The sequence below is a fragment of the Aedes albopictus genome, chromosome 3 (assembly GCF_035046485.1).
Source record: "Aedes albopictus strain Foshan chromosome 3, AalbF5, whole genome shotgun sequence".
NCBI lineage: Eukaryota > Metazoa > Arthropoda > Insecta > Diptera > Culicidae > Aedes > Aedes albopictus.
The window spans coordinates 165693059-165718784 of NC_085138.1; the positions used below are offsets into that span (position 1 = coordinate 165693059).

General features: G+C 38.2%; 4 protein-coding genes across 5 annotated transcripts in view; 3 read left to right on the forward strand and 1 right to left on the reverse strand.

Annotated features, from left to right (window-relative positions):
• The window catches only part of LOC109402775 (DDB1- and CUL4-associated factor 12 homolog), a 35701-nt gene extending 14543 nt beyond the window's left edge, over positions 1-21158 (reverse strand). For both annotated transcript variants that reach the window (XR_003899733.2, XM_029880576.2), the window contains exon 1: positions 20443-21158. Coding sequence is in view for 1 of the 2 variants with exons in the window: in XM_029880576.2 (XP_029736436.2) it covers positions 20443-20823 (381 nt within the window). In the remaining variant the exon portion in view is untranslated. The remainder of the gene's footprint in view (positions 1-20442) is intronic.
• On the forward strand, positions 4478-5090 carry LOC134284283 (uncharacterized). Its single transcript, XM_062843035.1, has 3 exons — positions 4478-4734; positions 4794-4924; positions 4986-5090. The coding sequence occupies exons 1-3, from the start codon at positions 4668-4670 to the stop codon at positions 5088-5090; spliced, it is 303 nt and encodes a 100-aa protein (XP_062699019.1). The 5' UTR covers positions 4478-4667.
• LOC109399822 (uncharacterized) lies at positions 10591-13140 on the forward strand. Its single transcript, XM_062843037.1, has 6 exons — positions 10591-10704; positions 10767-10940; positions 11000-11230; positions 11288-11605; positions 11668-11827; positions 11890-13140. Exons 1-6 carry the CDS (start codon positions 10591-10593, stop codon positions 12345-12347), a joined length of 1455 nt encoding a protein of 484 aa, XP_062699021.1. The 3' UTR covers positions 12348-13140.
• A 126-nt stretch (positions 21159-21284) lies between the features above and the next one.
• Positions 21285-25726, forward strand: part of LOC109422636 (structure-specific endonuclease subunit SLX1 homolog) — a 51903-nt gene continuing 47461 nt past the window's right edge. The window contains exon 1 of the mRNA XM_019697465.3: positions 21285-21567. Within this exon, the coding sequence (XP_019553010.3) occupies positions 21380-21567 (188 nt within the window). The 5' untranslated portion in view covers positions 21285-21379. The remainder of the gene's footprint in view (positions 21568-25726) is intronic.

The window sequence follows — 25726 nt, forward strand, 5'->3', positions numbered from 1 at the left end:
TGTAAGAGTTTGATCTTGCCTAGTTCGGGTAGTGGCTATGGTTATGACAGCTCAGATCAATCTTCAGCATAAAAGAACAGCTTGTAACCTGCATACCTACTTACTATTAGGCTCGCGTGAGTTTCTATGTAACTCCCCATGGTCTACCATATAAAGTGGAAGTAGGTATAGACAGGGATGAGAAATGTACTGGAAAAAACGGTAACCGGCTGTACATTTCACATTTTTCCACACGAACATCATAGGCCCAGCCAAACTCAAACTGTTCGAAAAATAAATGTCATAACATTGTTTTTCCTGCAGCCTCCTTCCTCGAAACGGTTTCCAAGCGCGAGAGCGCCAGTACTCGAGCACAACGGCTACAACAATTTCTGTCTCTCCCGTTTTCGCATTTTTCTGCGTTTCAAACCACTTCTAGACAAACTTCTTTACATGCATCACAAAGCTAGGAGTGTGCTCTATTCGTGCAAATCGATTTAAATTATTTATTAAAACAAGTGAGTTATTAGCAGTTGAAAATATTTGACATTTTTCGCAATCACCTACCTCAGCACGACTGCTCATAAATATTTTCGTGGGGAAGCGAAAACCATCAAGCGTCTGCTTGACTGCCGTCGGCGCGGCGTCTGATGGTATTGGTGCTGCCGTTGTTTTGTTTTTATTTTACTGCCAGTATCGATGAACGGAAAAGAGAAAAAAGTATTTTTGCCATCCCTGGGTATAGATCCCCATACCATCTGTAAACCACTACACTTACAACACATACAACAGAACACATTATCTATTTTGCAAAACTATCGATTGTCCATGCCATTATCTTCTGATCGAGTGATCTTCTATCCAAATCATTACAAATGAAACAAGATACAGATGGTGAGCACACTGGTAGGTATCATCGTTGTGTTCATACACCATCAAGAAAAACGAAGTCTTGCTCAGAACGAAATCCATAAAATCGTTATCAGAAACCCTACCCAAATGGTGAGAGAATCTCGCAGCATCCCATTACTCGATCTGATCAGCACTTTCTCATCATTATCATACTCCTGTAGGAGAACTGAGCAAAATCATGGCACTGACCCTACCAATAAATATCAGAACGAAACAAGCAGATCAGTACTCAGTTAACAGTAAAGCAGGTTAGACGGTATACCGCATCGACAAGTTGATTGCCTGGAAGTAGTGCGTACAGTTAGAAAGTGCAAAGTGGTTCTAAAGTGATGTGGCTCGCATGGGGTCCCTGGGTTTCCTATAATAAATTAACCGAGTGAAATGGTTTCATTGTGCACTTTTCCCCTAGCTCTGAATAGCCACATGATGGACAGTTTAAGTTCATCCCGAGCCAGGAAGATGGAGTAGATCATAGGGAATTTTGAGATCGGTTTTTCTATTCGACCAAACCATGGTGGTGAAATCTATATTGTGGCACAGTGTATGGAAGAATCCACGCCTCTGTGAATGGCGGGCCAGCGATGGAGATACCGGCATCTCGCCGGAGGTTAATCCCTATCTGTCCGGGCAGGTGCGAGGGATGCACACACTGACGCTCACTCATCACTAGGAATAAGTACCAAAACTAATATGTAAGCAATAAAACCATATTAACCATTAAATATGTGAAATGTACACTTTTAATTTATCCATGGTATGACTCGAGTAATACTTCATTCGGTTCCACTGATTCGAACCTAGTTGTTGGTTAGCAGTATTGATATATAGGAGACCAATATCCCTGCTAGTCCTTCCAACCGTTTTGTCCCTGTCTCATGCGACCTTTCTTAAGGGAGGTGACAAGCTCTTGGATCCAGTGTTGGTAAACTCACACTCAAAGCACACTCATGAACCGCTCCCTCGTGAGCAAACTCGCACGCGATTCTGAATCGTTTTCTCACGCGCGAGAATTTCATGCAAAATCTCGCACTCACGAGTCAAGCGCCGAAATCTCGTTCGCTTGTAAAACGAATCCAAATCAATTTGAACGGCATTCAATGTTGTTGTACGCTAGATTTGCTTTTGTTCTATCATACAATCCTAAAAACTTCGATGTAAACATTAAGAACACTAAGAAATAAAGAAATGAGTGAAATCATGAGTCAACTCGCGCGTGAAACAACTCAACCATGAGATTTGAGAATTTGAGTTTTTACCAACACTGCTTGGATCAAGAACCTTACTTTCGTAGGGGAATTTCTATGTAGATGTAGTAATGCTTTAATTAACACCTATATGGTTCCGCATTTTGCGTTTGACCCGATATTTGTTACTTTTAATCAGAGACTATTTATATAGAGACATGCAAAGAAGACTTCTTTTGACTGTTGTTCTCCTTCTTCGCCAGACTTTGTTTTCATACTTTTGCTGGCGTGCTCGATAGGTTGCCGATTTGACAGTTATACTTATGACACACATGTGATACAAGAATCACTGTAAATACCATTGCGCTTGAAATGAGTACCATTTAGCAAATTCTCTCAGTTCAAGTCAGTCTTGTTAGAATTTTCTTGACACTGCGTACCGTTGTACAGGAATCACACTCGTATCACATGTCTGTCCGTGGTATTAGATAGATAGATTTGGTTTCACTCTTTGCGGGACTGTGTATAAACAGACTGTACTTTCAGTAAAATTGAAATGGCAATCTCACGTGTCATGCCTCGAGCCCCAAAATGTTTTGATCAAACCACTTGTTTGCAGCCTTGCTATTCCCAAATCTTGGTGGAATTATACTGTCAAGTTTATTCCGTAAATGGATAATGCATCGTATGAAGATCAGACCTATCAAATTGACCTCTTTCTTCTGAAATGATTTGAAGGCTTTGTCAAGCATCACGCCCGGTCCGTGATGTTTTTCTGGCAAACATGCCTCTCCATGGGAACCAACATGCTTACCAAAATGGAAAGTCCACTGTGATTTGTTTACACAATGCACAATGGTCCACAAACCAGATTTACGAGGAAAGAAGCATATGTATGGAACGGTTTGTATGGGAAAAAATTGATTATTTTAATGTAGCATCATTTAATAGTTTCACAATAAGTTTTTCTTCGTCTGATATATCATTGGAAAGGTTAATAAACAACCTTTAAGAAACTTCTTTAAAAGTTCAACATTTTTCATTTAAGCCGAAGATATGCAAAGTTGAACATTTCATTCATTTTACCAAAAACTGCAATGGTCTGATTCTGCTGTCAATATCTCGATAAGTATAATAATTATCAAACTAATATTCTGGAGTTTATTGGTCCAAGTGGTCTACTTTCGACTAACGAACCTAAATCTTAAATTAAATAAAGTCGATTTTCGGTTTTTGGCCACCTGAATACCCTTAGTGCATTAGTCAAATATTTATAGGTAGAACATACACGGTATGCAGGTTCTGAAGGAAATTGCATGGTATTTGGTCTAGACTAACCATATGTCCTGATTTAACAGGACATATGAGGCATTCCACGAAGCAACACGAAAAATATGCAATTTTTTTAATTTTGCATTTTTGATTTTCCTACGATTTTGCACAGGTGTTCTAATTAATACGAATAACCATTTTTTCATACAATAACTTTTTATCGAGTCACGACTAACATTTTAATAGGGCCTATGAAAAAATGGAACACATGCAAATAAAAAAATATATCACGAAAACGGCTTGTTTGATCGGAAAGGTGTCTTCAGCAAAGTTGTAGAATAATAAATGGCGGCTCTCAGAAAAATACACATTGAAAAATTAATTTTGTTTTTCTCCTAAAAAAAGTGAATTTCGTTACTAAAAACTAAATATCTCAAAAAGTTATTTTTTTACCTTCGTGATTTTTTGTGAGAATAAAGTTTATTTTATTAGCTATCATCTGTAAAAATTTCATAATGGTAAAAAAATGTACAAAAAAGTTATGACACTTTGAACATTTTCGGTTTCGTGTAACATAGTTTTTTTTTAGAGTGTATGACGCCAACTCGTCATCGGGGTTGACAGCACCCTCTCAGAATCCAATGAAACTTTGTGGGTATGAAGACTATGTATTTCAAAGCAACTTTGCATACTTTGATTTCACAAAATTTATCTAGACTAATATTTGAAAAGGGCTTAAGTTTTCTGACCGATTTTTTTTAAATCAGTGTAACTCAAAAATGGCACGACCTACAACAAAGTGATGTATGGGTGGCTTTAAGATAATTGTGTGAACTTTCATGTAAAAAATCGAAATATTGAAAAATTGTACGAATCATGCTAAAAAAAAATATTTAAAATTTTCAAGTAAATTTGCAAAACATGCTCATTTTCAGGGGGGTGACACTAGTTTTGCCAAGCCGAGAAATCCCCAAAAAAGCCGAAAAAAGACAAAAAAAAGCCGCTAAAACCCGCAAAATTTTTTGCGGGTTATTGCGGATTTTTTCATCTCTTTTCGGCTTTTGTTGGGATATTTCGGCTTGGGAAAACTACACTGAGGCAAAAAAATCTTAAGATTTCCATAGCCCACATCTTATGAAATGATTTTTTTTTTTTTTTGATGGTTTCATAAAACTTTTATGAATTTCACACGATTCGAATGAGATTCATAATATATGATATCATTTTCAATATTGGGTTGTTTGTATTTCATAAACGTTCTTATGATTTTTGTGCATCACAGCTTTGTGAAAAAATCGAAGCGTGCCACAAAAAAGCAATATGGCTACCGACAACAACTTGACGATAGATTTGCCGTTTCCCGAATCCGTTCTGAGTACTTTCAGAGGTAAGCTATTATATTTATATTAGTTTAATTTGATAATTAAAATTATATATTTCGCGCAGATTGTGGTGTAGGGACAGTGGAACTCATAAACTGCACAAAAACGCAGTTTGTAGAGGCATTGTCTCGAGCGGACGTCGAGTGGAGGTTCGATCATATTTGGAAGATTGTGCAGGATTGGCGTCAGCAAAACGTATTAAATATCAGTAAACTGATGTTAAAAGATTGAGTTTCATAAAGATTTGTCTTTTCAGAAACTGGAAAATGTACAAATTTTGCACGTAGACGAAACGTGTCATCAGGAAAAGAAAGAGGTGATAAGTCCGGAGGCTGTGTGCTGCCTGTTATGTATCCGTTAAACGATTTAGATTTAGGCACTCAAATGAATATGTGCGTTCGATAAAATGATGAAGAGAGCGGTTCGCTCATCGAGTATGAAATAAAAGTAAGTCAGTCGAAGTCCATCAGTGAGTCGAGACAGTCAAGCTAATTCCAAGTGGTTTTAATATAACGTGAAAGAAGTGTTTGAAGTAAGGAAGTTTCCTCCGCAGAAGTGTAGTGTCCGCCTTGTAGGTTGAAGTCCACTTTGAGCAGTATATGCAGATTTATCAACTGGCGACGAGGTAAACGAGCTCAGACAGGAATTAATTTCTAGAGTGAGTAAACGTAAGTATTCATAAGAGTTGTCTTTGGAAGTTGTTTGCTAGAAGAAACTCGGTAACGCAGACAGAAACTCGTAGTCATTTCGCAGAAAAGACTAGAGTGCTGTTGGGCGAATTAATAGTACCTAACAAATTAACAAATTGCTAATATTTGCCTATTTGGTATTGTGAACCTCATTCAAATCACTAAGTGGCGCGATAGTTACACCATTTTGTTAAATTTTCTTCACAGCCTCTTTTTTTCATCGGTACGCCATTGGTCTACGGCGACATCAATACTCAATAGAATATTCAATTACCTTCAGTAGCAAGTGAGGTCAGCGTGTGTGATAATTAGGATCGTGAGTTCCGAAGATACCAAACGAGTGGTTAGCCAGCCTCGGTTCGAGAATCTCTGTGATAACTAGGAAGAACGTAAAGAGTGCGTTACGTGGAAGAGGACATCGGGATCGAGCAAGATCTCCAGAGAGTGAGTTCATCGAGTCAAGCGCAGACAGACGATCGGCAGCCCGTGGCAGTAGCGTACTGGGATCAAGCATTGCATGAGCTGATCAGGCTAGTTGCTGGAAGCGGAGAGTGAGCAGGTGGTTGAGAGTGCATGACGACAGCGAGAGAGCGAGAAGTTCAACGTTGCATGAGCAGTGAGCAGTGAGGATTTTCAACTCGCGCAGCAGCATACCTAGTGAGATAGTACGGTGAGCGAAGGATTGTAGCTGAATTCCTGTAAGTAAGAAAGACCTTTTCTTTTCCGTTATAGGAATAAAATATTAAAATGTCGAATTCTGGGCTCATTGGTTCCATCGATCACTACCAACCTGGCCGATCCTTTACCAACTACGTTGAGCGATTTGAGATTCTCTGTCGTATTAACAAGGTGAAAGATGAAGAAAAATCATCCTGGTTCATGTCCTTAGGTGGTGACGAGTTATTCGATGAAATCAAGTTACTCTTTCCTAAGCAAGACGTGAGCACCCTATCTTATGAGGATATTGTTAAAAAACTTAAAGCTCGCTTTGACAAAACGGAACCTGCATTAATGTACCGTTATAAATTTGCAAATAGGTTCCAGGGACTAAATGAGTCTACAGAAAATTTTGTGTTGGCAATCAATTTATTGGCAGAAAATTGCAATTTTAAAGAGTTCAAAAATGAGGCGATAAGAGACAGATTGATTTTTGGGTTGAAGGATAAGGACTTACAAAAAAAATTGCTTTCGGAGGATGATATCGAACTGAAGGAGGTTGAAAAGTTAATAATAAGCAGTGAACTAGCGGGCCAGCGTTTCAAAGAAGTTGAAAGTACTAACCCTGGTGCAGGTGTTATGTCTGTTAAATATCGGTTAGGCAGAAAGAAAGACGATGATTACAACCAACAGCAAGCTGGATATTCAGGCCGATATCGTTCAAGAAGCAGGAGTTTTGATCGCGGACAGGGTAGGAATAATGGATTTACCAGGCAGAATAGCAGTCGGGAGCGTGATAATAGCCGCGACAGATATGATCGCAATACGCACAGTAACGCAGTTTGTAACTATTGCAAGCGTAGGGGACATATAAGGCGGAATTGTTACATATTGCAAAATAGAAGCGCTGTAAAGTTTGTTGATGAGGTACAGGTTGTAGAATCACAGCAAGTCAGCAAATTCGATCGTTTGAAGCTACGTGATTCTAGTGCGGAGTCAGATATCAGTTGCATGCAAATTTCGTGCGTGAATAGCATTACTGAACCATGTTTAGTGGAGGTAGTAATTGAAAACATTAAACTCACTATGGAAATCGACACTGGCTCAGCTGTAGCAGTGTTGAGTGAGAACCTCTACAGAAAATATTTTAAACACATTCCTATTTTGACTTGTACAAAGAAGTTAGTTGTGGTAGATGGTGCTAAGCTTTCAGTAGTGGGACAGATTTCTGTAAGAGTGTGCATTAACGACCTTGAAATCAAAAGCACAATGATAGTGTTGAAAAGTGAGAGGGATTTTATTCCGCTGCTTGGAAGGGACTGGATGGAGGCTTTCTATCCAAATTGGAAAAAACTATTCATTAACAACATTGAACAGACGACCAAAGAGCAACAAGCCTTAGGTATGATAAAAACAAAATATTCAAAAATATTTGATAAGGATTTTTCAGATCCCATTGTAGGGTATGAGGCTGAACTGACAGTTAAACCCGATCAACCAATATTCAAACGTGCGTATCAAGTGCCCTACAAAATTAAGGACAAGTTTCTTGAACACCTGGATATGTTGGAAGAACAAGGCGTTATAACCCCGGTAAAAGCGAGCGAATGGGCTTCGCCCGTAATTGCTGTTTTGAAAAAGGACAACGAGATCAGAATGGTAATTGATTGTAAGGTTTCTCTAAATAAGATCTTGATTCCAAATGTTTATCCTTTGCCACTCGCTCAAGATATCTTCGCTACTTTAGCAGGATGTAAAGTGTTCTGTTCTTTGGACTTAGCTGGTGCTTACACGCAGCTGAAGCTTTCTAAGCGAAGCAGGAAATATATGGTTATTAACACTGTAAAAGGTCTGTATACCTACAATCGCTTGCCCCAAGGTGCTTCCTCGAGTGCGGCATTGTTCCAACAGATAATGGACCAAATTCTTGGTGGGATTGAGGGTGTTTGCTGCTACCTTGATGACGTTTTAATAGCAGGAAAATCATTTGAAGACTGTTTAAATAAACTGACGTTAGTATTAGATCGTCTTATGGAAGCTAACGTTAGCGTAAATCTAAAGAAATGTAAATTTTTTGTCGACTCATTACAATATTTAGGACATATTTTATCAAGTGACGGATTGCGACCATCTCCAGAGAAACTTTTGACGATAGCTAACGCAAAAACCCCAAAAAACGTTACAGAGCTAAAGGCTTATTTAGGCTTGATTAACTATTATAATAAATTCGTACCGAACATGGCTTCTAATTTGGGGTGTTTGTATGGCCTTCTCAAGAAAAATATTCGTTTTGAATGGACCGATCAATGTGATAAAGCATTTGATTTAAGTAAACAAAGTTTACTTAATGCAGACATTCTTGAATATTATGACCCTAGTAAGCCAATAGTAGTCATAACTGATGCCTCATCATATGGATTAGGAGGAGTGTTAGCACAAGTTGTGGATGGTAAAGAAAGGCCAATATGCTTCACTTCCTTCTCCCTCAACCCTGCACAGAAGAAATACCCGATATTGCATCTTGAGGCTTTGGCGTTAGTTTGTGTTATTAAAAAGTTCCATAAATTCCTTTTTGGTCAAAACTTTAAGGTTTTCACGGACCACAAGCCCTTAATAGGAATATTTGGCAAAGAGGGTAAGCAGTCGATATGTGTAACAAGGTTGCAGCGTTACATAATAGAATTATCTATTTACAATTTTGAGATAGAATATCGACCAGGTACCAGAATGGGTAATGCGGATTTTTGTAGTAGGTTTCCCTTAGACCAAAAAGTTCCGAGCAAGTTCAATTATGAAAACATCAACAGTTTGAATTTTTCCAATGATTTACCATTAGACTTCAATACCATATCTAAAGCAACCAAAGATGATGACATTTTGGCAGAAATTGCTAAATTTGTTAAAACGGACTGGCCAAAATCCGTACCGAAGCTTTTTAGTAATTTTTTTGCTCAAAGAGAAAAGTTGGAAGTAGTTGGAGAAGTACTGTTATTGCAGAACAGAGTGGTCATACCTGAAAAACTTAAGCACGACATTTGCAGACTACTGCATATCAATCACGGAGGAGTCGTAAAGATGAAACAGTTGGCCAGGCGAACCGTTTACTGGCCTAGTATGAATAACGACATTGAGGCATTTGTCAAATGCTGTTCAACTTGCGCCCAAATGGGAATTATACCTAAACAAAAATCTAAGGAGTCATGGATACCTACCACTCGTCCGTTTAGCAGGATACATGCTGATTTTTTTCACCTAGAAAATAAAACCTTTTTGCTAATTATTGACAGCTACTCTAAGTGGCTAGAAGTAGAACTGCTACGATACGGTACAACCGCAAAAATAGTTAATAGAAAGTTCGCTTCATTTTTCGCTCGATATGGACTGCCCGATGTTGTTGTAACCGACGGTGGTCCACCCTTTAACTCTCAAGAGTTTGTGGCCTTTTTAGAGAAACACAACATCAAAGTACTTAAAAGTCCACCCTATAACCCGGCTTCCAATGGACAAGCTGAAAGGATGGTGAGAGTTGTAAAGGACGTTTTGAAAAAGTTTTTACTCGACAGTCATACAAAATCACTGACAATTGAAGAAAAGTTGGATTTGTTCCTAATTAATTATAGGAATAGTTGTAGCGGATCAGAAGGAAAATTTCCTTCGGAAAGGGTCCTATGTTATAAACCAAAGATGCTTTTGGATTTAATACATCCAGAGAATACATACAAACAAAATTTGGAAAAAGCACCAGTAAGGAAGGAAATAGTCGAAAAAAAAGCTACTGTTTTAGACGGACTTGATGAGTTGGTGACAGGGGATAAACTGTACTATAAAAATAGTAAACTTATTGACTTTCCCAAATGGTTAGAAGCAAAATTAGTAAAAAGGGTATCTAATAATGTCTTTCAGATTGCGTTAGGAACCCACGTTTTGACGGCACACAGAAGTCAGCTAAAAAAGATGTATCATCCGAATCGACGCTCTAAGGTGATTATGCCGGTGAGAAATAACCAGAAACGTCGACGTGTATCTATCGAGGAAGAACAAGACTTCCCAGGGTTTCCTGAAGCACAACTTCAATCGGAAGAACGACAGGCGAAACACAGGAAAGTGATGATCAGAAGCCCTATCGAAACTAGATCAAAGAAGAGGCTAGGTGCATGTCGCACTGAAAGCGAATAGGTCATTCAATTATTTCAATAATTGTTATCTGAAATTTACAATTGCATTAATTAGATTAATCCAATTTCTGAAAAAGGGAAGAACTGTTATGTATCCGTTAAACGATTTAGATTTAGGCACTCAAATGAATATGTGCGTTCGATAAAATGATGAAGAGAGCGGTTCGCTCATCGAGTATGAAATAAAAGTAAGTCAGTCGAAGTCCATCAGTGAGTCGAGACAGTCAAGCTAATTCCAAGTGGTTTTAATATAACGTGAAAGAAGTGTTTGAAGTAAGGAAGTTTCCTCCGCAGAAGTGTAGTGTCCGCCTTGTAGGTTGAAGTCCACTTTGAGCAGTATATGCAGATTTATCACTGCCCAGTTCTGGAAGAATCGCCGGAGGAGTGCTCGAACGCAATTGTTGCAGCCAATCCGTCGATGATCGCAGAATGCACGACAAAGTTATCGAATAATGTAAGAAAATTATTTGTTTTTGTTTTTTTTTCTTTGTTTTTCATTTTAACGTTCATTTACAGGGTACTATTTTAGTGATTCCGGAAGAGCAGAGTCCTAATTTGCTGGACAAACCAGTGCCGAAAGTAAGCGGGACAACCGCGGGGCCCATTTCAGTGACCCCCGAAGAGCAGAGTGCTAACTTGCTGGACAAACCAGTGCCGGAAGATAGCGGCACTACCGCGGGGTCCTCAAATGTAAGAAAATTGACAAAAAAAAAACAAATGAGAAATCACTACAAAGCATTTTTTTATAGACTAGCTGTGGACCATTTACGACGGATATTTTGAAAACGTTACTATTGCAAACAGCAACAGGAGAATACATTTTGGAAAATGCTGAGAACTACGATCTTTCGGAAAGTAGCAAGAAACTTGTGGTAGATGTGATCGCTCGTTACCATTTGAGCCTGAAAAGGCGAGCAACTATCGATATTATCGATGAGTACGCGCAAGTGGTAACCAAAGTTTTCAAAAAGGAGAAAAAAGTAATGTTCAGTGATAATGTCACTCTTATAAACAATAACAATTTATAATATTTTTAGGAGTTGTATTTTGTTCGACGAGAGAAAGGAAATCCGGGCGGAAAAATATTCAGCCGGATTAATTATTTGAACCAATCTGACCGTCGTAGAAAAAAAGCCGAAAATCAATACCGACACGGATGTGAAGAGCCAGTGATTCAACCAGTGCCAGACGAATCGTATCACGCACTGTCGTGGCTGGAACTCAATGATTCACCATGGAACACAGTGATGCATCAGTGGGAAGTAGCGTTCGCAGCCAGGCAGGCGATTGAAAAGTGTTTTGCGAAAACGATCAACAAATTTCCGCATATTAAACAGGAGCACGGATATCAGCTGGTAAAATGCCCATTTATAAATGTTTAGTTTAAATTATTTGATTGTTAATTCTGATAATATAGATTGACATTGAATACCGATTGCTACGGCTTGGATCTGTTGACGGTGCCCAAAAGTGGAAAACATTAGTGGAGCCCCTGTCAAAGTATATTACAAAGTACGGAAAGGATCCATCCACGAAAGAGCTTCTCAAAACACTAGCTAAAAATGATTGGACTATTGGTAATTAAACAACACTTTAAGAAACGCATAAAATAATCACACATTATTTTAAACATTTTCAGACGCTCGGATTCCTGCTGCTCTGCTCGCTCTGAACACTGTTTTGATCCCAGTGAAAGCTGCCGCAGGGTTCAAGCCGACCATTGCTACATCACAAGCCGACACTGTGCTGTTTTCGACCAATTTTGACGAAGCTCGCGAAAAATACAATCAAATAGTCTTAGATTGTGTGGAGACAGGAGCAGACATTCCTCCGAAGCTGATCGTATTTGCTGAAGGCTATTCGTCAACGAACAACGGATGCATGGTCGTTTATAAAGGCCTCGAATATCAATTGTCAAGTATTTCGAGAGGAGTGGACGTTCTCATCAAGCTTTCTGCTGTTCTGGGTTTGAACATCTCCAAAGTGTCTAAACTCGTTTGGATTTTTATCCGCGAGCACTTGTATAACATCAAAAGCAAGCATGCGTATGCTAACATTGACAGACTACAACAATATTTGCAGACGCAAGTACAATGAACGTCAAATGTCCTTTGAAAAAGTGTTGTAAACAATTTTCAACCGCAACCGATTTGATACACCATGTCAAAGATTATCATAAAACTCCAACTCACTATGAATTAAGATGTACCTTCCCGGGATGTTTGCAAATTTTTAGCACTTTTTCCAATTTTAAAAAACATGTCTCGAATCATCGTTTTAAAGCAGAAACAGTTTTGCTTCCATCAGAGAAAATTTTTGACACCGTAGCTCCAATGCCCATCAAAAAGCAAAAAATTGATGACTGTTCAAGTTCAATGAGCGATGTGTTACCGGATTTACCAGATTCTTTGAATGAGCCACAGAAACTAGCGGTTGAATTTACGTTAGCTTTACATAAGAAAAATAATTTTACGCGTAATGATGTACAAGATGTACAAAATGCCACAAACAAATTTGTCGGAAGCATATTGAACAAAATAGAAGATCTTAATTTGAAAACGAACAATCATGATTCTCAAAACCGCCTTGAAACGTTGTTAAGCACAAGTAAGACTGCTTTCGAAATAATCAACACCGAGTACAAATTTTTAAATCACATAAAAAGATTAGGGATTTTCGAACCACCCGTGGTGATTACCTTAGAAAAAGGTATTCCGACAGTAGAGTCAAATAATTTTGCTGATCATATAGGACGAAAAAACTGCCTGGCGCTTAATCCAATACAGTTCCAACTGAAAAAGTTTTTCGAAACGGGAGGCATTATGCAAAAGGTATTAGACCAAATTGATAGCCTTGAAAATTCCGATAATGTCAATCATTTTGTAAATGGCCGCGTGTGGAAAAATATTAAAAATAAATACAAATACGATAATCCAGCAACGGTTTGCGTTCCTTTGTGGATGTATGCGGATGAATATGAGATCAACGATTCTCAGGGACCGCATAACAAAGTGGACTCAGTTTGTGGAATTTACTTCCATTGTCCTTGCCTCCCAGAGAACATGATATCGAAGCTAAGCAGTATTTTGGTAGCAGGAATCGTAAGAAAGGTCACTATTCATGAAACGGGTGTTGATGCTTTGGTAAAAGAATTGATAGCTCCCTTCGTAAAACTAGAAGAAGAAGGCATGATGATTCAAATCGAAGAAAAAAGTATAAAAGTAAGGTTTATCTTGAGTTTGTTCCAAGGTGACAACCTAGGTGTTCATTCCCTGTTATCATTATCGAGAGGATTTAATGCTTCTTATTATTGCCGATTCTGCCGTAAGCATAAAAATCAAGCCCAGAGAGATTGTTCTGTTAGTGTGGATGATATTAGAACCATACAAAATTATGAGGACATAATGGTTGACGATCATTCACGAACAGGTTTGTCAGGACAATCAATGTTCAATCAACTTCCGTCATTTCACGTCATTGAAAATGTAAGCGTTGACGCCATGCACGATTTGTTTAGTAATGGTGTATGTAAGTACGGGCTAAGTGAGGCGTTAAACTATTTTATTTGTGATAAAAAGTATCTGACTCTTGCTAATGTTAATTCTCGTAAAACAGTAATCGGCCAAATGTCATTGGATGGAGGACTTCGTAGAATGCCAGATCTTGAACAAAGTTATGATAGCATTAAAAAAATGAAGACTGTTAAAATGCGTATGGGGCCATCCATTAAGTACGTCACGGTCCAAGGGGGAGGGGGGGGTTTGTGAAAGTGTGACAAGCAATGTATTAAGTATAGGAAAACCCCGTACGAAGGGGGGAGGGGGTGTCGAAAATTCTCAATTTTAGCGTGACGTACTTAATGGATGCCCCCGAGTGCTGATGAAATGAGGTCTTTTTGCAACTATTTCACTTTAATTGTTGGGCCATACGTTCCAATTGATGATCCTGTTTGGAAATATTGCAAGATTCTGATAACTATGGTTGATCAAATTATGGCTAAGGAGTTTAAGTCATCAGATATCGAGAATCTGGAGAAAACAATAGTCGAACATCATGAATTGTACCAATCTCTTTTCAAACTTAGTTTAAAACCAAAGCATCATTTTATATTACACTACCCTAAGGTTATCGTAGAATGTGGACCGGTCTCGAGAATGATGTGCTTCAGAAATGAAGCAAAGCATCAGTCATTCAAACAATATGCTCATGTAATAACTTCCCGAGTCAATATAGCGTTTACACTATGTATGAAATCATGTTTGCAGTTTAGTTACGATGTTTACACTGACACATTTCAAGTACCATCTACGCAGGGCAATTTCAAGAAAAATAACATTTTATCTAGGGCGTATTATAATCAAATAACCAATCTGCCGTTTGACAAACACGACACCATAGAGTTCACTTCTACAATAACTTTTAATGGTTATCAATATTCTTGCGGTAATTTCATTACATGTAACAAGCATACTGAGCTTTATGAAATCGAAGAGTTCATAAAACCTCCTCTCCTCTCTCTCCTCTTCTTGGCGTAACGTCCTCACTGGGACAAAGCCTGCTTCTCAGCTTAGTGTTCTATGAGCACTTCCACAGTTATTAACTGAGAGCTTCCTCTGCCAATGACCATTTTGCATGTGTATATCGTGTGGCAGGCACGAAGATACTCTATGCCCAAGGAAGTCAAGGAAATTTCCTTTACGAAAAGATCCTGGATTGACCGGGAATCGAACCCGTCACCCTCAGCATGGTCATGCTGAATACCCGTGCGTTTACCGCCTCGGCTATATGGGCCCTAGTTCATAAAACATAATTATTTAATTGAAGTTATCGGAAGGCACTGGACATTAGGCGTGTTCAATGAACACTATCTAGCTATTGAAGCCACGGAAAGACAAAATATATTAAGTGTTATTGATATCAGAACCATCGATGGTCCTCCCTTTAGAATACATGATATTTGTAATAAGTTTATGTTCAGAAATAAATGTGATTTTTAAGAATTTAAGTCTTTTTTTAACGCTAAGGTTAAACGAACTGAGGAATTGAGCTTTTTTAAACCAAAACGCTGTTTTTCTAAAAAATAACTATCACCAAATCGAAGAAAACAAACTGATGATTTATTCCGCACGAAACAGATTATAGTCACAACCAATTTTCTTCAATTTGTTGCAAGTTTTGTATTAGAACACGGTTTTTTGGGTTAAAAAAGCTCAATTCTCATTACTGGCAGTAACCTTCTAAATATTTCTTGAAATGAGACTTAATACATAACTGTTTGATTGTATTTCATAAGAACGTTTTATGTATTTCAAAAAAGCTATTTATAATCCATTCATAAAATTTTCTTATGAAATCTCAAACGCTCTCATATGGAAATACCATCGGAGTCAATGACACTTTTTCATAAGACAATTTTATGAACTTCAATGTTTTTTCTTATGTCGAAATTTCATAAGTGGTTTCTATGAAGCCCATAAGACTCTTCTCCTCAGTGTAGTGTGACCCCCCCAGCTCATTTTATTAATTTAATGAATATTTTCCGAAGAAAGACAATACATATGTCTAAAAGTTCGCCATATTTCGAAATATTGGCACTTTTAAGGAAAAAAGTTTTTTCTAAGGGAGCATCTATAAATGGCGAAGCATTATTGGCCAATTTTTGACATCACCTCCCCTCTCGTAGCCTATTTTCCCATAACGAATACATGGCTCGTACCAATATCATAGACTCCCCCCTAAAATGCTACACATCATTAATGGACGGTCCCTAACATCAAATTTTCCATGGTTTTGTTTAAGCGTGTTTCTTGAAAATTCATACAGTAATGGTTCCAGCATCCTTTCAGAATTCAATCAAATTAAACGGGCATGATTAATTAGAATTATTGGATATTTTTGCAATAAAAAAATAATCTAGGGCATCATTTGAAAACGTTCAGTCATTCAATTACCTTTATATGAATCTAACACAACAAAAAATAAATTTTTGAGTAAAACAAGTTTTTGGGCTTTGTTCTTTCATTTTTTATTTTTATTGGGTAAGACACGATGTCATATAAAATTAAAATTCGATGTTCTATTTGTGTTAATGAAAACTCACAAATTTTTACTTTCTAGGTTTGATCACCGCTTAGGTCACGGCATATCATAATTAACTTTAATTGACTTCTTTCGCTGACATTAATACTACTCGAAGTAAGAAGGTGTGAGGAAAGAAATGAATGAATACGGTGGATAGATACGCAAGTGAGCGATAAGAGAAATTTAACAGAAATTGAAATCAACAAAGGGCCATTGTTAACCAACACAATCACAACGACGATCTCTTGCCTAACGTCCTGGCCTTCAACGGCTATAGGAAATAATAGTTCAGATACAATTTCGTTATAAAGTTTCTTACCGATTTTGGCAACACGAGGTGAAATAAAGGCCAAAATGGGGTGTTGCCAAAATCGGTAAAAAAATTTTTTTTGTGATTTATTTCCAACTTTTACGCTTTATTTTGGCTTATATTATAAATATGGACTATTCACAAGCCATGAAACGCTCCCCTTAGGTGGCGTTTATAAATTATGTCATGATTTGTAAAATTGTCATTTTTGGAAAACCTAGTGAATTTTTTGTTTTTTAGGAAAGGTAAGGCTAATAATATCTATTTGAAACGATTTATCGGTAAAAATTGTTTGTCAAAATTTGTGTTGCCAAAATCGGTAAAAATGGTTGCCAAAATCGGGTGTTGCCAAAATCGGTAAAAAAAAATGTTGCTAAAAACAAGTGTTGCCAAAATCGGTAAGAAATTGTTGCCAAAAACGGGTGTTTCCAAAATCGGGAATAGACAAAAACAGGTGTTGCCAAAATAGGTAAGAGACTTTAGTAAAAAGTGGGTATGTTTTGCAAATTAACTTAAAATTTTTAAATACTTTATTTTTAGCGTGTAGGAATCAATTCTTAAAATTTTTACACAAAAGTTCACCAAATTTCTTCAAAGTCTCCCATACATCACTTTATTGTTGGTCTTGTAATTTTTGAGTTACACTGATTTAAAAAAAAATCGGTCAAAAAACCTTAGCCCTTTTCAAATATTAGTCTAGATAAATTTTGTGAAATCAAAGTATGCAAAGTTGCTTTGAAATACATAGAAATACATACAAAGTTTCATTGGATTCTGAGAGGGTGCTGTTAACCCCGAAGACGAGTTGGCGTCATACACTCTAAAAAAAAACTATGTTACACAAAACCGAAAATGTTCAAAGTGTCATAACTTTTTTGTACATTTTTTTACCATTATGAAATTTTTACAGATGATAGCTAATAAAATAAACTTTATTCTCACAAAAAATCACGAAGGTAAAAAAATAACTTTTTGAGATATTTAATTTTTAGTAACGAAATTCACTTTTTTTAAGAAAAAAACAAAATTAATTTTTCAATGTGTATTTTTCTGAGAACCGCCATTTATTATTCTACAACTTTGCTGAAGACACCTTTCCGATCAAACAAGCCGTTTTCGTGATATATTTTTTTATTTGCATGTGTTCCATTTTTTCATAGGCCCTATTGGAATGTTAGTCGAGACATAATATGGACTTTTGATATGAAAAAATGGTTTCTCACATAAAAAGGAATAGCATAAAAAAAATATCAAGTATATAAAAAAACATCGATCAATATCGATTCGTGCTGCTTCTTGGAATGCCTCATATCTTTTTTTTTGTTCTTTATTCGCTGCATAAAGACCATAAAACAAGAAGAATTGCCCACCAGCTGGTTGGATGGCTTCACATGCCCGATCTACAAGAAAGTTCACAGACTGGAGTGTGCCAACTACAGTGGGATTACCCTTTTAAATTCGCCGTATAAGATACTGTCGCGTGTCCTGTTCAACAGACTGCGACCTTTTGAGGAGTCCTTCGCCGGCGAATACCAGGCTGGTTTTCGTGATGGCCGATCAACGACGGATCAAATGTTTATCCTGCGGATGATCCTAGATAAATTTCGGAAATATAACTTGCAGACTCACCATCTGTTCATTGATTTTAACCGTTATGTGTCCGACAAACTTTTTGCTTTTTTCTATACCGTGCATTTTAAATGGGCGCTGGGTACCCGGGTACCCTGTCGGCCACATAAGGGTTAAAGCTGCGTAAGATTCAGTGTAAATAAATGAGCTTTGGCAGATAATGTCAGAACATGGTTTTCCGGCGAAACTAATTAGGCTGATACGCGCAACGCAAATCAAGTATTCGGATCACGGACGAAGTGTCTACGTCGTTTGTGACCTTGGATGGATTAAAGCAGGGGGATGCTCTTTCAAATTTATTGTTCAATATTGCACTCGAAGGAGCGATTAGGAGGTCAGGCGTGCAGAGGAATGGCTCTATCATCACACGGTCGCACATGCTCCTCGGTTTTGCGGACGATATCGATCTCATCGGCATCGATCGTAGGGCAATGGAGGAAGCTGATGCTCCTCTGAAGAGAGAGACAGCGAGGATAGGCTTGACGATTAACTCTACCAAGACGAAGTACATGATGGCGGGTAGAGACAGAAGTAGGCCTAGTGGTGTTAGTGCTGAGGTAGTGATTGATGGGGATGTGTTTGAAGTTGTTGAAGAATTTCTTTTTCTTGGAACACTTGTGACATGTGACAATGACGTTTCCCGTGAAGTGAAAAGTCGTATTGCAGCAGCGAATAGGGCCTTTTACGGATTGCGTAGCCAGCTTAGGTCCCGTAACTTGCAAACGCAAACAAAATTCGCTCTGTGTAAGACGCTGATTCTTCCGGTTACCCTCTACGGTCACGAAGCGTGGACGTTCAAGGAGGTAGACCGAAAAGCTTTTGAGCGCAAAACGCTGCGAACAATTCTCTGTGGGAAACAAGAAAATGAAGTGTGGCTCAGACGCATGAATCACGAGTTGTACCAAGTGTACGAAGATGCGAATATTGTGAAACGTATCAAATACGGCAGACTTCAGTGGGCTGGACACGTAGTGCGAATGGGGTCTGGTACGTTTGGCATAAGGCCGTTTGGCATAATGCCATTTGGCATAAGGACGTTTGGCATAAAGGACACTTGGCATAAAGGACATTTGGCATAAAGGACGTTTGGCATAAAATGATTTCAGTAAAAAATGAACTACATACTTAACGTAAAAGAAGGACAAGTATTCTAAAGAAGGATAATACATTATAATGCATTAATTTTTCTGGATATAATATGCAGACAAGGATGATTTGCTGGAAAGAACCATTGCCGGAATCTAAATTGCTTGTATCGATAAAGAACAGCCTATATACGAAAGAAGGAACATTTCCCTTCCGAAAAAACAATCAAATTCATGGAAGCAAAAGGTTATTTCGAAAATAAGAGATCCGATATAATGCACCAACAACAAGTTTGCCTTCTTTCCCTTGAAGGCTGTTCTTTATTTTTTCTCCATAGGGCAAATATATTTCACATACTCTTTATGCCAAATGTCCTTTATGCCAAACGTCCTTTATGCCAAATGTCCTTTATGCCAAACGTCCTTATGCCAAATGTCCTTATGCCAAACGTACCAGACCCGTGCGAATGTCGGAAGAAAGAATAGCGAAAACAATATTCAGCAGAGAACCCGGTAGAGGTAGGCGACTTCGTGGGCGGCCGCGAACTCGCTGGCTGTACGCTGTTGAAGAAGATTTACGATCCCTAACACGTTCGGGGAAACTGGAGGAACATCGCCCAAGCGTGATACATTCTCATCCAAGTCTATTTAACGATTCTAAAAACACGGTACTCTAGAAAATTTGAGCTATGTACTCAAAATACTTTGACAGACTTGTTAGAATCCCAACATGGCCGCCACAATGGCCGACTTTAGCACCTACTCACGATTTCGAGGGCACAAATCTCTTCGTAAACAAAACCAGCGCACCTGAGCTTCTCATTTTAAGCTAATTACAAGCGAGCAAGATCAGAATAATGAAATGCATTGTTGTTTAAAGCTTGCGTCTTGAGATTTGTGCATCTGAAGTTCTGATGCACTATTGAAGCGGGATTTGAAGACGTTTGTCCTTAACAAATGCGTTAAGTTGACTCATTATTGAGAAAATACATGAAATGTCTCTATTTTCTATGCGGTGCAGTGGTAGCCATAATCCTAATTCATATCCCCTCGAAGTCTCCTTCCCCTAATAAACCCTCCTCCTTACCTGCCGATTACTAAGCCACTGCGAGCAGAAAACCTTATTGATATTCCCCAGCGCGATCGGGGTCTCCTTGAACATGTCGTGGGTCAGAATGTGCCTGCTGGCGTAGGCCGGATCCACACTGCGCACTTCCCTCAGGTCCGTCTCCCGACTGCGGACGTAGTCCACAAAGTTGTACGACGTACTGAGAACCTGGTGCTGCTGGGCCGGGGTTTCCTCCTCGCTGTCGCTGTCCTCGTACGTCACGAAATCATCCGGCTTGTCGGGTTTTCGCCTTCGTTCTTGTCTCAGCATTCGTGCCCGCTGCCGTCGGTCCTCCAACCGGGAGGGAATGTAGCAATTCGGATAGATCCCCGCCGCGGGCCGTTTCACAGTTTTGGACATTTTGTTTCTAGTTTTCTAGCGGATTCGCTCGTTCACTTCGACGGAATTCGTGGTGCTCAGCCACCGAAATGGAGCCCCACCACAGCAATGGCAGCTGCTCTTTGTGTAGTCCTCCGTCACACTTTTCTGTCGATATCAGAACATTGTTCACGGCTTGCTGCACCTCAATGCACACGGCAGCTCATTGACACGCGAGTCCAATCACAACCAAAGTCAAAATCGCGATTTTTATCAAACTTTTCCGACTTTTTTCCTCGGATAAAACTACTTTTCTGGAGAAAGTTTACGATTATTGAAAAATATTACTCAAATCGGGAAATGTCTTCTTGACAACTGGCTTGGAGGGGGTTTGGCTCAGAATTCAGACTAGCACATTGTACCGACTACTGCATGCAACTGTGTCGGCACAAAGGCTGAAACCGTTTGCCCCTGTGACTGAAATGTGCTGGGTGGTGCTTCGCGCAATTTGTAAATAAATAAACCGTTCCGATTTAAATTCCATTAAAGTTTTGAATTTTATGGAGATTCTGACAATGTTTTAAGTTAAATTAGTGAAATGATGTCGGCAGTGCAGGAAATTGAAGATTTCTATGGAGTGTACCTGTTGGTGAGCAAGAGCGCGAATCCAAAGTTTGCCGGTCGGACGTACATCGGTTACACGGTGGATCCCAACCGGCGGATTAAACAGCATAACGGTGGCCAGGATGCGGGCGGGGCCAAGCGGACGTCGAACCGGGGACCGTGGTGAGTTTTCAATTTGAATTTTGATGTATAAATCCGAATTATAGATTTATAATGATTTTCAGTTTGTCCCCCTAAAATTTAATCTTAATTAAGGGCATCTCCATCTGTGATTCTATACTTGTAAAATTTTTGCGCAACTTTCCAAAATGATGAATCTCTATAGAGATGATTTTCTGCTTATTTGAAATGTTTCATGATTTTGCGAATGAAATGATCAAAGATTGCCTTGGTGATCGCAACGTTTAATCAGTTTACGCTGTTAAGTGAATCCCCCTAATCTTTTTTCGCACGAATGTTTAAAATAGGCATGCTAAATATTGCTGACTGCACCCCAAATTGGACAGACACAATAGTGTGCACACACCTTCAAAGTGTGATTACAGCGCAGGGATACGTCGGATCGAATTGAGGTCTTCGGTGCACTTAAATATTCCTTGTAAATGGAGGAATAAGTGCACCGAAGACGTCGAGACGATCCGAGGCAAATGTGCACTTTTATGACACGTACCAGCAAATATACTATATTAACAATATAGGTCACTTCACGATTTTACACACAACGACATGGAGACGCCGTTAGCGAATGATTTCAGCACCACCTATTGTCAGAAAAAGTCAATTTTGAAAAAGTATTTTGATCAAATTTAGTGTACCGTGCAACGCGACATTTCTTATAAGACGTTATAGGGGTGTCGAAGTTTTTTGTTCCCAAATTATCGATTAATAAATAATCGATTTACAATATACGCAAACAAAATAATATTTCATTAGATGACATCTAGGAATATGCACATCTATAGAAGAATTTGAATGCTCCCTCATTGTAACGACACCAAAATCGTTCAACATCAAAATTTTAATTTTCCATCTTCAAAATTTACTAATATTTTGCCCCGGGGGGTTGCTATTTTCCTTTGACAATGGCTTTTAATATCATTATTCTTGATGCCCATGCTGACATTCATCGGATTAAAGCTCCTCAATTTAATCGTATCATTTGTTCTAGACGCATCTGGAAGAGAATTAACTTTTCTGTACTAAAAAAGGTCGTTTGTATTGCTTTGCAGCAAAACTCGTTGAAAAGTGAAAGAAAATAACTTTACCTATGCTGCGCCTTGATGGAGTCGTACTTTTAAATACCCTATTGTTGTTCAAAATGCTGTACTTTTCCTAGTCATACACCGAGAGATCATTCATCCATTGATCATATTTCTTGAAAGTTCGGAAAATCGATCGTTGCAGCTAGACCCTATGGGCTATGGAAGGTACTAAGAAATGGTAGTTGCATGTCGCAATTTGGATCGGATATGTGGTTTTCAGACTTGTAGAGCTCGATAACGCGTTAAATAGTTTACATATCTTTCACGACGAGGCCTGCACTATAGACTAATTTCAAGACCCCGATGTACCAAAGAAAACGATCAAATTTTCGGTGACCAGTCCGGTACCCAATAAATATTCATAACCGTGTATTTTTTTCCGTGTAAATTGCCTTTTGTGTAAATTTTATTTAGCGTGTTATACTGATCTGACAGCTCTGACAGTAAGGGACTAAACATAAATTACGTAAAGTGAGTACCGAGGATTGTTCACAATCTGCGAACTTGACTGCGGAAAAAATTGCAACCATGACGCCGTTGCCTGCACTCAAAGTGTTTAAGTTTGATAAAAATAACAATGAAAAATCAACCACAGAAATAAAACTTTTCGTGAGATCGAACACAGAAATTCTGTCTTGAGGTCAAGCTAGATTTCATAAGACTTTATACACGATTATAAAAACGGCAAAAATAAGTGAATCTGTGATTAGTTTATTCGCATTTTCTTTTCATTTTACAATGCGCTTCGGTTCATGTCAAATCGTACTTCAAGTATTTGGCTTTGGTAAGTCAGCACCCATTTATTAGGGAACGTCCATAAATTACGTCACGCTTTGAGGGGGGAGGGGGGTTCAGCAAAGTGTGACGACCCATACAAAAACTTCAGAGGTCCCATACAAAAAGTGTGACATAGGGGGGAGGGGGGGTTGAAAATGGTCGATTTTTGCGTGACGTAATTTATGGACGTTCCCTTACGTTTATTCAGTGGCGATTCCCTAACCTCAAATCTACCTGTTCAACAAGCGTAAATTCTTGTTTTTGCTCATCAAATTAACTTGTAATTGGTAGAAAATGACGAGAATTGTAGTTTCCGTCCATTTTAAATTTGATTCTGATCCTGATTTCTCCGCAAATTCAAGATCAAAAAACACAGTATGCAAGACAAAGTTTGCCGGGGACAGCTAGTTTATTATAAATTCGGTAGGAAGAGGAAAATACCTGAGGAAATGCGAACAGATTAGTAAGAGGAGGTTCAGATTCTGATAAAGTTGGTTTAGCACGCCAGAAAATGTTAAAAAAGAGCTAATATTTTTTTTTTCTAATTTGAATAGTTGAAAAAAATCGATTATTGGTAAATCGATTATTTCAGAATGAATGGGCATCCCTACCATGCAATGCCAGCTTGACAGAATAAACGTCATTTGGATGGCGCATGCATTTAGTGTGTAGTAGTACCTCTTCTGCCGCTTGGTGGCAACACATTATCTAAAAAGGAGTCGCCAAAACATCGTAAGAGTGACCTATATTGTTAGTATAGTATATTTGATTTTGCTGTCAAAACATAGTAATTCGCACAATGGTATTGTAATATCAAAAATAAAACATGGTCTACCAAAATCAAGTAGTAAAGATGTTTTATTTTAACCCTATGAAATGGTACCGATAACCATGTTCCTTTTTTCAGTGTAGTTGATTACATTTGATTACCATTAATTACCTCGGATTATTAATGATAACTTCTGATTACTAATGATTACTTCAGATTATGTACCATGATTACTTGTGATTACCTGATTACTCAGAGAAATCGAAAGTAATCATTGATTACTTGTCACTAAAAAACTTGTTGGAAACCCCTTGCATCTGAGCTTCTAATTTGAAGGCGAAGATATGACGAAGCCACACATCGAATTTTTAGGAGCACAAATCTGATGAACCGAATGCTGGTTATTGCGCTGAAAAGTATAAGTCATCACCACCGGGTAACCAATCGATCAAATTTTCAACGCAAACATCCGGTTCTTCAGATTTGTGCTCTAGAAAATTCGAGGTGTGGCTTCGTCATATCTTCACCTAAGCTTCTTACAAGTGAGCAGGAACAGAATAATAAAATGCACTGTTGTTTGAAGCTTGCTTCTTGAGATTTGTGCATCTGAAGTTATGTTGCACTGTTGAAGCGGTATTTCAAGACATTTGTCCTTAATTAAGATCCGCATATATTCCTGTATACAGAATGTAAATAAGGGGCTGTCCATTAATTACGTAAGGGTTTATGGGGTGAGGGGGGTGTTTGATAAATCTTACGGGTCATATGTATACCAACATATTTAGATTCTTCTACAAAGAATCTTACAATGGAGGAGGCTGTAGAAAAATCCTAAAAATCCAAAAAAAACAGGCCGCATCGCCGTTTGTTTCGTATTTGATAAAGAATATTACTATTTTCTATTCATAATGCTAGTTGGAACTATATTTAAGGGAAAGGGATATATTTAAGGAATCGTTGGTCGTTGCCAATATATAGGGTCAAGTTTTTGCGTTTACATATTTGTCTTTGATGTTATTGATTAATCACCTAAAAGTTGCGCGTAAGTATCCATATAATTAATGTGTTTTATTTGCGATTTGTTTTTTTTTTCTAATTTAAGTTTATTTTATATGAATTTCAATGTTTCGATCAATGTCACCCCCTAGAAGGGATGAAATTCGTCCAGTTTAAATTATGTAATATCATCGTTTTAATATTTTATAGAAAATTCATAGCCATAGTAGTAATAAATCATATAAAAATGAACGATTATCTACTTCAAATTTAAAATTTACTTAGAGCTGAAATACATATTGTTGGTTTGGTTTTGTTCAGAGTTTCCCATTGCTCATGTGTAGGGTGGGGCGGGGCAAGATGGGTCAGTGCCATTTTCGGGCGCATTACTTATGTTTTGATTATGTTAATAATTTTGTTAGTATACAAAAGTTTGGAGCATTGATGGAAACATTATTCACTCTCATTGGAATTAAAAAATAAAATGGTTTTTAGCCAGTTTTCTTATGCGATACAT

Bases quoted from the DNA above. Each gene is read 5' to 3' on its own strand.
- LOC109399822 (XM_062843037.1), top strand. From the start codon at position 10,591: ATGCAGATTTATCACTGCCCAGTTCTGGAAGAATCGCCGGAGGAGTGC. The intron at 11,606-11,667 runs GTAAAATGCCCA...CTGATAATATAG, and splicing joins AGGAGCACGGATATCAGCTG to ATTGACATTGAATACCGATT. The intron at 11,828-11,889 runs GTAATTAAACAA...AAACATTTTCAG, and splicing joins TAAAAATGATTGGACTATTG to ACGCTCGGATTCCTGCTGCT.
- LOC134284283 (XM_062843035.1), top strand. From the start codon at position 4,668: ATGGCTACCGACAACAACTTGACGATAGATTTGCCGTTTCCCGAATCC. The intron at 4,735-4,793 runs GTAAGCTATTAT...TATTTCGCGCAG, and splicing joins CGTTCTGAGTACTTTCAGAG to ATTGTGGTGTAGGGACAGTG. The intron at 4,925-4,985 runs GTATTAAATATC...TTGTCTTTTCAG, and splicing joins AGGATTGGCGTCAGCAAAAC to AAACTGGAAAATGTACAAAT.